At 54.5% G+C, this 13,834-nt stretch overlaps 1 protein-coding gene across 3 annotated transcripts; it reads left to right on the top strand.

Annotated features, from left to right (window-relative positions):
• Positions 1–185: 185 nt before the first annotated feature.
• On the top strand, positions 186–8,860 carry SLC2A8 (solute carrier family 2 member 8). 3 transcript variants are annotated; one of them, XM_087419054.1, is made up of 10 exons: positions 186–307; positions 404–566; positions 903–1,109; positions 2,475–2,574; positions 4,188–4,387; positions 5,056–5,199; positions 5,299–5,407; positions 6,178–6,351; positions 6,794–6,939; positions 8,222–8,860. In XM_087419054.1, exons 1-10 carry the CDS (start codon positions 255–257, stop codon positions 8,354–8,356), a joined length of 1,431 nt encoding a protein of 476 aa, XP_087275180.1. In that variant the 5' UTR covers positions 186–254; the 3' UTR covers positions 8,357–8,860. The 3 variants fall into 3 exon arrangements, with proteins under 3 accessions (XP_087275180.1, XP_087275182.1, XP_087275181.1); XM_087419056.1 differs by lacking the exon at positions 6,794–6,939; XM_087419055.1 differs by lacking the exon at positions 186–307 and having other exon boundaries at positions 499–750.
• The last annotated feature ends 4,974 nt before the right edge of the window (positions 8,861–13,834 follow it).

Raw genomic sequence — 13,834 nt, 5'->3', positions numbered from 1 at the left:
GGGCGGTTCCTGCGTGCTTCGCCAACCGGATCTTTGCTTCCATTGGCCGGCTTTGATTTGAAGGGCGGCTCCTAGTGCAGTCGCTGACTCCGCCTCGCGTTTCCATTGGCTGCTCCCAGTCCCGTGGCCATCCAGGTCCCGCCCCCTCGCCCGCCATTGGCCGGCTCTGCGGTGAGAGGCCGGTGCCGGCCGCACTCGCGTGGCCTGTGGCAGTTCGGCTGTCAGGGCGGACGGAGCAAGCGTTGGCCGCCGACATGACGCCTGAGGATCAGGAGACCCAGCCGCTCCTGGGGCGGCCCGGCGGCAGGTGAGCGGGCGGAGGTGGGTCCCGGGCCCGGGGGCGCGGCCTCGCTCCTCCGCTGCGCCCAGGCCGGCGCCGCTCACCGACCGCCCGTCCCCGCAGCGCTCCCCGCGGCCGCCGCGTCTTCCTCGCCGCCTTCGCCGCCGCCCTGGGCCCGCTCAGCTTTGGCTTCGCGCTCGGCTACAGCTCCCCGGCCATCCCGAGCCTGCAGCGCGCCGCGCCCCCGGCGCCGCGCCTCGACGCCGCCGCCGCCTCCTGGTTCGGGGTGAGGCCTCGGGCTCACCCTCCACCCCGCCTGGGACCCTCCTCCTCCACCCCCAAGCCGGGCGCCGGGACCCTCTGCGCCCGCCTCCACGGTGGTCACTGGGCCCCTCCACGTCCACCTCTTCGGACGGGCGCCGGGACCCTCCCCTTACCTGCTTCGGGCGGGCACTGAGACCCTCCGACCAGTACGTCCCGGCTCCCCTGCCAGCGGTCGCCTTCTCCCCGCCCTCCAGCCAGGGACCCCCCCTCCCCTTCCCTCCGAGGCCGCTGGGGGTGGGGTGGAGGGCGAGGTAGGGTCGCGGCCCGTCCTCACTCGGCGGTCGCCCCTGACCCCCAGGCCATCGTGACCCTGGGCGCCGCGGCGGGGGGCGTGCTGGGCGGCTGGCTCGTGGACCGCGCCGGGCGCAAGCTGAGCCTCCTGCTCTGCACCGTGCCCTTCGTGGTCGGCTTTGCCATCATCACCGCGGCCCAGGACGTGTGGATGCTGCTCGGGGGCCGCCTCCTCACCGGCGTGGCCTGCGGCATTGCCTCGTTGGTGGCTCCGGTGAGTGTCCCCCAGCCTCGCGCCCTGGGACCCAGGAGAAGGAGCAGACCTGGGGCATGGTTCTCCCTGGCTGCGGCTTCTTGGGGGCCTGGCCCCTGCGTCTTATCTGCTTTATCAGAAACGTGAAGTTCTTTGTCCACGCACAACTAGTCAGTGGTGCAGCTATTACTCAAACCCAGGATTGTGCCACTTAACCAGGCCTCTCTTTCACTCTACAAATAAGACAGCATCGGGGATGGTCAACGGCAGCCTCACACTATGGCTTAGATGGCCCCTGTCATTCAGACCACTGACTACAGTTTAGCAGGAAAATCCGGTTCTGGTTTGTCCTCAGGGGCAAAGTCTACTGGGACCTGCTGCTCCCCAACCAGTCCTCCAGCTGCTTCCGGCTCACTGTCTCCTGACCCAGCACTGCCCAGGCTGACTTTGCAGCTCTACACACCTGGGTGAAATCCTGGCTCTGCCACTGACAGGGCAGAGCACCTCTCTGGGCCTCAGTTTCCTCCCCTGTAAAATGGGAACCGTGGCATTACCTCATGTGATGGTTGTGAGCATTCAGTGAGACTCTGCACATACGGCCCTGGCACGGTTTGTGGAAGCTCTTGGACCTGGCAGCTGGCATTGCTGAGTGACCAGTGGACTGCTGCTGGGCGTTGGCTTTGATGATCAACCACCTACCCCCAACCTGGTCAAGATGGAAAGCAGCAGCTCAAGGTCCTCCCTGGTCATCCCCTTGCACCTGCCACTCATTTCACGGCATTTGCTGGGCAGCAGGCAGCAGCTGGATTGGGTTTTATGTTTTTGGTTTTTTTATTGGGCAGAAACACATCTGTCTTAATCATGAGCATAAGGTATGGAATACCCTAGAAGTGCAGGAAGCCTTTCTGGCCCCTGAGCCCAGAGGGACCAGTGACATCACTGGTAGCGACTGAGGTGAAGAGTTCCTGCTTTCACTCCAAGGGCACCTCTCCAATTGTGGTCCTTGGGCCAGCAGCCTGGGTGTCACCTGGAGCTAGTTAGAAAGGCAGAGTCTCAGGCCCCACCCCAGACTGCTGCTTCAGAATCTGCATTTTATCAACGGTATTCATACAATTAAATGAAAGTTTGAAAAGCTCTGTGCCCTCCCCACACACACATGCACACAGCAGCCACGTGTATACCCTTAATCCCTTTAAACCTGCTGCACATCACTTGGTGGGGGGCGGGGAGCGTGGGGAGGGCTCTGCTGACTTGGGACCTGCAATTAGGGGCCCTCTAGGCCTGCAGCAGCTCCAGTTGAGTCTCCGCTCGGCTCTGATTGGCTGAAGCTTTTCAGTTTTAAGAACGCTGCGACCCCAAGTAAAGTCTCATCTTAATTGCTGACAGGTCTATATCTCCGAAATTGCCTACCCTGCGGTGCGGGGGCTGCTGGGCTCCTGTGTGCAGCTGATGGTCGTCACAGGCATCCTCCTGGCCTACCTTGCAGGTACAGTTTTCACCTTCTCTCTTGATCCCTGTTAGTGGCTGCGTGGCCGTTTTACAGATATAGAAACTGAAGTTCAGAGAGGTCAAGAGACTTGCCCGAGGTCACACAGCCAGTGCCCAAAGTGCCAGCTTCCCAGACTGCCTTCCTGAGACCTTGGGATATGTGGATCTTGTGACTAAGTTCCAAAGAAAGCTGGAGAAGGTGATTTCTCATGTTTCTAGGGTGGAAGCCCATTCCAGGGGTATGGGGCAGGCTGACTGGTTAGGTAATGTAATGACAAACTGAGGATTCCTTGGGGGGATGGGGCACCCCGAAAATCTTCAGCCCAGGAGCTTGGAGGACCCAAGCCTATCTCCCTCAGAAATATCAGTGCTGGATTTGCAGCATGAAAGAGGTGGGGTCCAGGGGACCCGAGGATCAGGGCTGGGGCCAGCATGAGGAAGCTTCCAGAGGCAGACATGTTTTCACCAGAACTGGGGTAGAAAGAAGGCAGGCTTCAAATCTGACAGTCCCAGGTTAGAGGACGGCCTCTGGAACTTACTAGCTATGTGACCTTGGCCTAGTCACGCTGCCCTGGGAGCCTCACTTTCCCATCTTTAAGTGGAGACAACTCCAGCTAGTCTAAGGCTGCTGAGGGACTAAATTAAGTGACACATGAAAAGTGCCCACTTACCATCCTAACTCCAATTCAGAGTGCTGCCAGCATCTGGCTGCCCTGGGGCCCAGCAGTGCCAAAGCCCCTGCCGTGTACAGACATTGACATTCGGGACACACGTGTGGGTGTTGATACGCCCATAGAATTACCTCCAGTTCATCACAATCTGCACTTTCTTTTATTTATTTATTTTTTTGTGAGGAAGATCAGCCCTGAGCTAACATCCGTGCTAATCCTCCTCTTTTTGCTGAGGAAGACCAGCTCTGAGCTAACATCTATTGCCAATCCTCCTCGTTCCCCGCCCCCCCCAAAGCCCCAGGAGATAGTTGTATGTCATAGTTGCACATCCTTCTAGTTGCTCTATGTGGGACGCGGCCTCAGCATGGCCGGAGAAGCGGTGCGTTGGTGCGTGCCCGGGATCTGAATCCGGGCCGCCAGCAGTGGAGCGCGCACACTTAACCGCTAAGCCACGGGGCCGGCGCACAATCTGCACTTTCACTGATCAATTTCTGTGAGTTTTGATCCACTGGCGTTCACTGAAAAGTCTCCCCAACTCTGTCCCCCTTCCTCTCCAAAGGAGCCAGCCTTGCCTGCTGGTGGCCCTGTGGAGAGAGTCTGTGCGTGTGTGAGGTCTACGCGTATTTATTCTCCCCCCACTTCCTTTTAGACAAGTAGGGCCATATCACACCACGTCCATACATAGCGAGCGCCTCATTCTTTGTTTAATGATTACGTAAATATTCACAGAGCAAATGTAGCATAATGGTATACCCACCATCATTTCTACAACGTTTATCAATAATAATGACAATATCAGAACAAACACGAGGGTAGCCATGCAGAGCTAGTGAGGTCCCACCCTTTAAACTGAGTCCCTGGGGTTGGTGAGGGGGCAGGCATTCTCCAAGAAGGGCCAGGCTGGCTCACCCCGGCTCTGACGTCTGACACCCCCCACCAGGCTGGGTCCTGGAGTGGCGCTGGCTGGCCGTGCTGGGCTGCGTGCCCCCCTCCTTCATGCTGCTGCTCATGTGCTGCATGCCCGAGACCCCACGCTTCCTGCTGACTCAGCACAAGCGCCAGGAAGCCATGGCCGCCCTGCAGTTCCTGTGGGGCTCTGAGCAGGGCTGGGAAGAGCCTCCTGTCAGGGCTGAGCACCAGGTGAGGGGCTGGAAGCCAGAGCTGGGGGGAGGCGACAGTGCAGCCAGGGGAGGTGCACGCGCACACGGGCAGTGTTGTCCTGTGTACGAGGGAGCAAAGGCCTGCTCAAACCCCACTACTTGGCTGGGCCCCAGCCTCGATCGTCCCATCCCAGGAAGAGCAAGGCCAGGCCTGGGTCAGAGGGAAATGCACGCGCAGACTCGAGGACTTGGATTTTAAATGGGGAGTTGTGGGGCAGAGGAAAAGATTGAGTCTCTGTCGCTCACCTGCTTTGTGACCTTCCCACCTGTAAGCCTTAGTTTCTTCATCTGTAAAGCGGGAGTCATAGCGTGTGCATGGTGGTGGTGAGGATTCAGTGGGCTGGGAAAGGCATTCAGCCCAGGCCCAGGCCCCAGGCTGATGGGATTCTGGAACCCCTGGCTCTTTGCCCTGTAATCTTTGTGGCTCCCCCAACAAATCAGGAAGGGGCATGAGGAGGTGAGGATCTTGCCACGCTACAGCTGGGGAGGCCAAAGTGAGGCGAGGACCTGTCTGGACCTGAGGCCCAGGACAAGAAGTGAGCTGAGGCTCACTCTCTCCACCTGGACTTAGGACGGTGGGCTCAGAGGCAGGGTGCCTCTCGGGGGAGGGTGGAGAGAAACACTGATGCCCGGTCTCTGTCTGAGCAGGGCTTCCACCTGGCCCAGCTGAGGCGTCCTGGCATCTACAAGCCCTTCATCATTGGTGTTTTGCTGATGGCCTTCCAGCAGCTGTCAGGCATCAACGCTGTCATGTTCTATGCGGAGACCATCTTTGAGGAGGCCAAGTTCAAGGTAGAGAGGCTTCTGCCCTGACCTGCCTCATCTGGATGCCATGTGGCTGGGGCCCAGTCCTGGGGTCTTTGCCCTAACCCCCTCGGCCCATCTCCCCAGGACAGCAGCCTGGCCTCCGTCGTCATGGGTGTCATCCAGGTGCTGTTCACGGCCGTGGCAGCCCTCATCATGGACAGAGCTGGGCGGAGGCTGCTCCTGGCCTTGTCAGGTAAGGCCCGAGGCTGCTGGCTCAGCCCTATGTGTGGGGGGTGGCGCGGGCCAGGCTCCCCACTGGAGGCTAGAGGGTCTTTGCTGAGGCCACCACGTTGCGGGAGTAGGACAGCCGAGCATCCCTGAGAACAAGGCGGAGATTTAACGGGAGCTCTCACTGAACGTTCGCTCCAGGCCAGGCCTGTGCTAATGGCGTCACCGCATCATGCTTTAACCTTTGCAATGAACGTAAAAGAAGGCGCCATCAGGGGCCCAGTTTACGATGAGGAAACTGAGGGTCCGGGAGGTGAAGTGACTCGGAAGCTTGTGGTCTTTTTGGGCAATTGACTTACCTCTCTGAGCGTCGGTTTCCCCTCTGTGAAATGGGCGTAATGGTGGGCCATTGTGAGGATCAGGAGACGATCCACGTGTGCCAAGGCCCTCCACGTGTGCTGAGGCCCACGGAGCACTTGGTACTGTCGGGGACGTGGGGCTTAAAATAAATAGTGCTGCTGCCACTGTCACTGCAGCTCCTGCTTCCTCCGGCCAGGGAGGGTCTCCTTCCGGAGCTTGGAGTTTGCTGTGATTTGAGGTCCAAGCCGGGGCTGGTAGAGCCGGGGTGGGTGCTGCCCAGTTAGGGCTCCCAGATACTGCTCACTGCCCCTCTCAGAGGCATCCAGGCTACATGGCTATGGCCACACTGCACTGGGATTCCAGCCCCATGTGCCACACGCCTGGGCTGCGGCCGCTTCCCCTAACGTCCTGCCCCCCACCACCCTCCGCTTGTAGGTGTGGTCATGGTGTTCAGCACCAGTGCCTTTGGTGCCTACTTCAAGCTGACCCAGGGTGCCCCCAGCAACTCCTCGCACATGGACCTCCTGGCACCCGTCTCCATGGAGCCTGCGGAGGCCAGTGTGGGGCTGGCCTGGCTAGCAGTGGGCAGCGTGTGCCTCTTCATCGCTGGTGAGAGGGGGCTCTGAGAGAGGGTGGTGGGGGCCAGTGGGGACGCCCTGTCACCACCAGGTTCCTGCAGCTCCCAGCAAGTCCAGGCCTACCTGGCCTCATCTGTCCAACATGTAGGTCCCCAGCTTTGCGTTTATAGCTCTGACCACGTGCTAGGCACCAAGCTAAGCCCTTCTCTGCTCCTTCCACTGCATCCCCACAACACCCCTGTGAACAGGCCCCATCATCATCCCATTCTATAAAGAAAACCCTGACACGTATGAAGTGAAGGGACTGGCCCAAGACCTCACAGCAGGAAGGCACAGAGCTGGTGGGCCCAGACTGGAGTCCAGGCCCCTTCAGCCCACGGCCGGGCAGCCCTGCGAGGCTTCAGCCCAGGGGGTCTGCAGCTAGCCAAGGGGTCCAGCCCCTGTGGGCTCTGATGTCTGTCTTGCTCCCACAGGCTTTGCTGTGGGCTGGGGGCCCATCCCCTGGCTCCTCATGTCTGAGATCTTCCCTCTGCACGTCAAGGGCGTGGCCACCGGTGTCTGTGTCCTTACCAACTGGCTTATGGCCTTTCTGGTGACAAAAGAGTTCAGCAGCCTCATGGTGAGTGCAGGCCGTGATGGCCTCCCCTTCATGCAGTCAACAGAGAAGCACTTTTTAGAATTATTGTCCTTGCAAAAGGTGAAGGGTCAGTGGCCTTGCATGCAGGCTGAGGCCCCACCATCCGGGGACACCAGCCGTCTTGGTCAGGGGTAAGGGGGAGACGAGACAGGCCGCGGCAGGCCAGGATCCCAGGCTGTGGCCGCTCGGGGCCTTCAGGCTGTCTTGGTGGTTGGGTAGCAGGGCTGGCCTCCCCCATTGGACATGGACTGGGAAGGGGGGCTGTCAAGGCATTCGTCCAGGCATTCACTCCCCCCAGGTCTCCTGGAACATGCCGTGTCCAGGCCTGTTCAAGGTGCTAGAGATGGCAATGACTGAGATGGACAGGGTCCCCTTTATGCAAGGGCTGGGACAGCAGTGGACAGTGGTGGGAGAACAAACCACCAGGAGGCTGGGCTGGGGCGAGGGGCGGCAGGTCATGAGAGATGCGGATGCCCAGAGCTGGCCCGGAGTCTGTGCAGGGCCTGGGCCCACTCGGGCAGGGCTGCCCCCTTAGGAAGCACATCGGGAAGACAAGGGCAGAGGCCTGGGGGTGGAAACTACTTGCTGGGGGCTTGGAGGGGACCAATAGCGAAGGAGGGCAGAGGAGGCAAAGGACCCAACAGTGACCCGGGGGTGTACAGTGTCCGAGAGGCCAAAAGAAGGGCTTCAAGGAGGAAAGGAGGGGAGGAGTCACCAGGTCCCAGAGCAAGAGGAGCTGAGAAGGGAGGGAGCTTTGGCTCTGGCACCTGGAGGTCATTGGGGCTGGGCTGGGAGGGTGGACAGGCTCTGACCAAGGGGAACTGCTCACTCTTCCCTCCATGCCAGTGGGCCCTGAGTGTCCCCATGTGTCACACTGCCCCATCTTAACCTGCTGCTAGCTCACCATTTCCCTCTGGCACCAAGAAGAGAGACTCTTCTGGCGGCAGGAACCTCAGAGGGCAGGTCCAAAGCTGAGTGCAGAGGGTGGGTCTGTGGGCCCTGGATTCAGACCCCGGGGGCAGGAGCCCAGCTGTCGCTTGATAGCGGGTCTCTGAGCTGGGGGCAGTCACTTCATCACAGTGAGCCTGTTTCCCCAGCCACACCACAACCACACCTGGACAGTGCTTGGCCCAGGCTTCTAGATGACTGAGCCAGACCCTCCTCTACTCCCCTGAGCCTGGGGGCTGGGGCCTCGGCTCGTGATCGTGTGAGGGCTTCTGACCCTCTGCCGCGTCCACACGTGGCCTTTCCCCTCTCTCTGCAGGAGGTGCTCAGGCCCTACGGTGCCTTCTGGCTTGCCTCTGCCTTCTGCATCCTCAGTGTCCTTTTCACTTTGTTCTGTGTCCCTGAAACCAAAGGAAAGACTTTGGAACAAATCACAGCCCATTTTGAGGGGTGATGGCAGCCCCTTCCCATGAGTGGCTGCCCCTCCTAGCTGGGCCGGCTTTGGGCTTCAGAGGGGATGGAGCCCACCTGTGACTCTGAGCTGTGCCTCAACTGGAGCCTGGAACCCCTGCCTGCCCCCAGACTCCCAGGGAGCCGGGATCCAGAACCATAGCCCCTTGGAGCCTTGTCCTCCAGGGTCCCTCCTTCCTGCTCAGCTCTCTACAGCCCAGTGAACCACGAGTGTGAGGTTGCCAGCCCTTGGATCCAGTTCCAGCTGCTTCTCTGCGACTCAGGAGGAGGGAACATCTCGGAGGGGCTTCACTGCCCTGTGGTCCGTCCTCCGTGAGCCATCTCTGTCATGACACGAAAGCGACAGCGGAAGGAGACCCTTGGCTCCTTGTTTTCTGGAGGAGATGCTTTTGGAGGCTGGTTGATGGCCCATGGTTTCTCCTCTCATGTGGCTGCATTATCAGGAAGGACTTTGTTTGCCAAATAAAAATTTGACTCAGAAAATCAGGCCATGGCCTCTTTGCGTGAGCCACAGTCTGAGAAGGGCGTTTTCCTATCCCTTCCATAAACCGGGCCTCCCACAGACTGGGCCTGGCCAAGAACCTCTACGGACTTACTTTCTCATGGTCAGCCAGGCTTACCCTTGGCACTTGGAGATCATTTCTGGCTCCTTCCTTGGGATCAGTCCCCTGGATCACTAGTCATCAAATCCTGTTGAGTTTCCAGGGGGAAAAAAAAAATCTCTCTTTTTCTATTGACTTTAATGGAGCCAGAAGTCTTTTACAAATTACTTTTATTATTCATTATATAATTAATACGTTTATTGTAGAAAAATTGAAAAACAGGCTTATTTATTTTTATAGCAGTTAGCGATCTGCTAGGCACTGTCCTAAGCACTTTATAACCATTAACTTATTTATTTGGATAAATAATAATTCTTCTCAGCTGTACGTTTCCAGAGGTAACCTCTGTTAAGAATTGGGCTCTGGCTTGAAAGAGCTCTCTCCCAACACACACACATCACTACACAGGAGTGGGACACCATACTTCCCATTCCGTCACCTGCTTTATTCATTTCCCAGGCTGTGCGGCCCGAGCACATGCCCACTTGGGCATCTGCTATTAAAGCCTTGTAATGAGACCAGAGAGCGGGGGAGTGGAAGTACAGTGTGGTCCAGGGCAGAATGGTGGGGAGAGCAAGACCCCAGGTTTGGTTTCTGGAAGATCCTGCAGTAGCTGCTCTGATTTTGGTAAAATGTGCTAAGTAACACATAGGACAGCTTTCAACTTGAGCAAAATCCAAATTCCTTGGGGCCTTCCAGAACTGAGGTCACGTCCACATGCGGGCACATCTTCCGTGTCGAATACTGCATACCTACATTCTCATTCTTAGTGCCTGCAGAGTGGTCCATCGATTGGGTTGAGAACTGCATTCTACTGTTGCGGGGTGGAGTGTCTGTGAGTGTCAGTGAGGTCAAGTTTTTTCATGGAGTGATTCATGGTTTTTACATCCCTATTGATTTTCTGTCCATTTGTTCTATCAATTATTGAGAGAGAGGTGTTGAAATCTCCACCTACAAGTGTGGATCCATCTCTCCTTGCTGTTCTATCAGGTTTTGCTTTATGCACCTTGAAGCTCTGTTATTAGGTGTGTGTATATTTAGGACTGTTACATTCTCCTGATAGTTTTGTCCTTTATCATTATGAAATGACCTTCTTTATCCCTGGTAATAGTCCTTGTTCTGAGGTCTACTTTGTCTGATACCAATATAACCACTCCAGCTTTCTTTTGATTGGTGTTTTGACAATCATTTAAAATTCTATCTAATCACTGTTCTTTTTAATAGCAACCTATACTTTTCTTTTCGATGGAATGCCTTTTTGGGTTTCTCTGAGGATACAGATTTTCACTTTAAAACATGAGCTTTATGAAGGCATTATTTACATACCATAAAATTCAACAATTGTAGGCATAAAATTTGATGACTTAGGTCAAATGTATACAGCTGGGTGCCCACCACCACAATCAAGATATATGACATTTTCATCACCCCAACCGAAATGTTCCCTCATGTCCCTTTGCAGTCAGTCTCCTCCCTCCAGCTATGGCCCTGGCAACCACAGGTGTGTTCTGTCCCTATAGTTTTGCCTCTTCTAGAGTTTCATAAAAATGGAATCATAGTTTGTAGATCTTTGTGTCTGGCTTCTTAGCACAGTGCTTTTTAGATTAATCCATGTTGTTGCATGCATCGTAGTTCGTTTCTTTTTACTCTTGAGTAGTATTCCATTGGATGTTGGCTGGTTCAAATTTTTGGCTGCTATGAATAAGGCTGCTATAAACATTTGCATACAAGTCTTTGTGTAGAGTGGAATGGCTGGGTCATATGGTAAATTTATGTTTAAGTATTTTAAGAAGTTGCCAAACTGTTTTCCAAAGTGGTTGTACAATTTTGCACCCCCGCCAGCAGTGTATGAGAGTTCCCGTTGCTCCACATCCTCAACAACACTTAGTATTCACTATTATGAATAAAACTATACATTTTAACTTTTTGAATGTTGTCTTCTATTCTCTGATTTCCTCTGGAATCAGTTATGTTGTTTATTTTTGTACTTCTCTGTAATGCTGCTGATTTATCTCAAATATCTGGGGAGCTTTGGTTGTCCATATTTAGGAATGAAGAACTAGGGGGTTTAACTGCAGTAGCTGGTGTATGCTTCCCCTTCCCTACCTGTCTTCAGTTCTGTTATGGATTTGTTCCCTTTTATACATCTCTGTGAAGAGAAGAGGAGGTAAATGTGTAAGTTCAGTCTACCAGCTTGGAGTGGAAGCTTTCTTCATTCTTTTAATGACGATGTAGTATTTGTTTGCCACTGGAGCCATGGCGTGTGGCAAAGAGTAGGTGTTCAAATATTTGTTGAATTTAAGATTCATTGTATAAATATATCAGAACTTAAATCAACCTCAGGTTGTTTCCAGTTTTCTGCTTATTGATAATTCTGCTATTATATAGTTATAGATTTAGAGACAGAGAGACGAGAGAGACAACCGAGGGAGAGGAGAGAGGAGATGACAGATGAAATAGAGGAGAGGGGAGAGAGAGTTTGACAGATGAGAGAATGAGATGAGAGATGATGGAGATGAGAAAGATGATAGTGATAGAGATGGAGGTGATGCTGATGACAGAAGTGGAGATGGAGACGGAGGTGATAATGGGCTGAATTGTGTCCCTCTAAAATTCATATGTTGAAGTCCTGACCCCCAGTATCTTAGAATGTGACTGTATTTGGAGATACGGCCTTTAAAGTGGTAATTAAGATAAAACGAGGTCATGAGGGAGGGCCTAATCCAACATGACAGGTATCCTTATAAAAAGAGATTAGGACACAGACACACACAGAGGGAAGACCACGTGAAGACACAGGGGGAAGATGGCCATTTACAAGCCAAGGAGAGAGGCCTCAGAGGAAACCACTGCAGCCAACACCTTGTTCTTGGACTTTTAGCCTTCAGAACTGCGAGGAAAACAATTTCTGTTGTTTAGGCCACTCAGTCTGTGACATTTGTTACACCAGCCCTAGAAAACTGATCCAGAGGTGATGGTGATAAGGGAGATGAAGGAGATGACAGGGGTGGGAGGACAGAGAGAAGAACTGGAGATAGACTTGTGCGTAGGCAAACAGAAATTTCTTAGGATAAAACCTTAAGGGTGTAATTGCTGGTCAAAGGGGCTGTGCGTTATCAAAGCTATTGTTCCACCAGGTTAGACTACACACAGAAGGTTATATACTGGTGCGTGTATACATGAGAGCAGCCTATTGCCCACCGTCTCAGAATCCGTTATCGGTGAGTCCACACCAAAGACCAGGGACCAGGACCTTCAGACAGATGCAGGCACACATTAGGTGTCTAATGACTGGCACAGCCTGGGCACCTGTGCTGCTCGCATCCACATCTGACTCACTGTGACAGGCCACAGGGGCCTTGGGCAAGTGGCTTATCCTCCCTGAAGCACAGTCTCTGCCCAGGCCACCTACTCTCAGCCACCTTGCAGAAGACTGGTCTTTGTACTGGATGCTTCTCAACATGGAGCTTTAAGCAGAGGCTGCTCTCCGCTCCTGCTTGGCCATCACCCTGCTCTGCAAATGGGGGCTGGCAAAGGACCAGAGGGAAAGCAGGGGACTGGGTCAGTCCCCCAGGCTGCAAGGGAGATGATTAAGCTTGTGGGCAAGGAAAATGTCACTGGGCTTCAACCCCACCTTGGCCTCTTTTTTCTGTAATCCAGGGGTCAGGAGCCAGCACAGTACGGTGAGTAAGAGCCAGTGGGCTTAGTTCAAATTCTGGTTGTACTACTCACTCACTGCCTGTGTGACCTGGACAAGTCACTTAACCTCTCCAACCTCAGTTTATGCATCTGTAAAATGGGCATAATGATGCTATCTCCTTTATGGGGCTGTTGTGAGGATGAAAGGAGATAATTACGCAAAGCACTAGAACTGAGGATGGCACAGAATAAGTGCTCACATTTGAAAGCTTTACGTATTTTTCTCTTTATATTCTATGTCCTACCCTGCTTCCTCAGCAACTCCTCCCCATAACACCTCTGATTGCTACCAGCCCCCACCTACAGGTACCAATGACTGTGGACACACACACTCTTCAGAGGTCCCCTTAGATGCCCTTGGGGACTTCCCATCAGAGCAAAAGATGCCAAGGGACCAAGAGCCAGCCCTAGTGGACAGTCCTGTTATCTGCCCTAGGAGCCCAGCTCAGCACCATCAGGCACACATCCCCAGAGGACAGGTGCAGCAGAAGCTGTGCTTTACTCATTCCAGCGTAGAAATCTGCACTGCCTGCCGACACCCACCCCATCTCCCAACCCCGCCCTCAGAACAACTTCCAGGAGAATCCTGGCTTCTGCGAACCTGAGGCAAGGAGTGCCCTAACGGCACCCCGTGGCCATGGGCAAAATTGCATTAGCTGAAGCGTGAAGCACTCTGCCAGCTCCCAGTGCCTAAGGATGGGATCGCAAGACTAAGGCAGGAAACCCTCTACCACCCATTGGCCACTATAAGGTTAGGACCCGCGGGACCTTGTCGCCGTGGGGAGAACGGCACCAGCTGGAAGGCGCCACGAGCCAAGGAATGCAGGCAGCCTCTGAAAGCTGGAAAAGGCAAGGAAACAGACTCTCCTCTAGAGCCTCCAAAAGGAACATAACCCTGCCAACACTTTGATTTTAGCCCAGGGAGATCCGTCTCAGACTGCTGACCTCCAAAGTTGTAAGTGGAAAACTGCAGAAGCCCAAGCTAGAGAAGGGCTCATCTCAAAGAGATCTGTGGGTGTGCCTTGCCTAATGGAGTGAATCCCAGTAAGATTCATACAAGACCCACATACTTAAGAGAATTATATTGGCAAAAATGCTACCAGCTATGACTGAAAGGGTCAGAAACAGCACAAATTGAAAAAAGGCCTTAGGAACCCCAA

This window comes from Ceratotherium simum, chromosome 29 (assembly GCF_057802395.1).
Source record: "Ceratotherium simum simum isolate JZ-2026a chromosome 29, ASM5780239v1, whole genome shotgun sequence".
NCBI lineage: Eukaryota > Metazoa > Chordata > Mammalia > Perissodactyla > Rhinocerotidae > Ceratotherium > Ceratotherium simum.
Note: the sequence above shows the minus strand (reverse complement) of the source record. Positions and strands in the feature narration are given on the sequence as shown.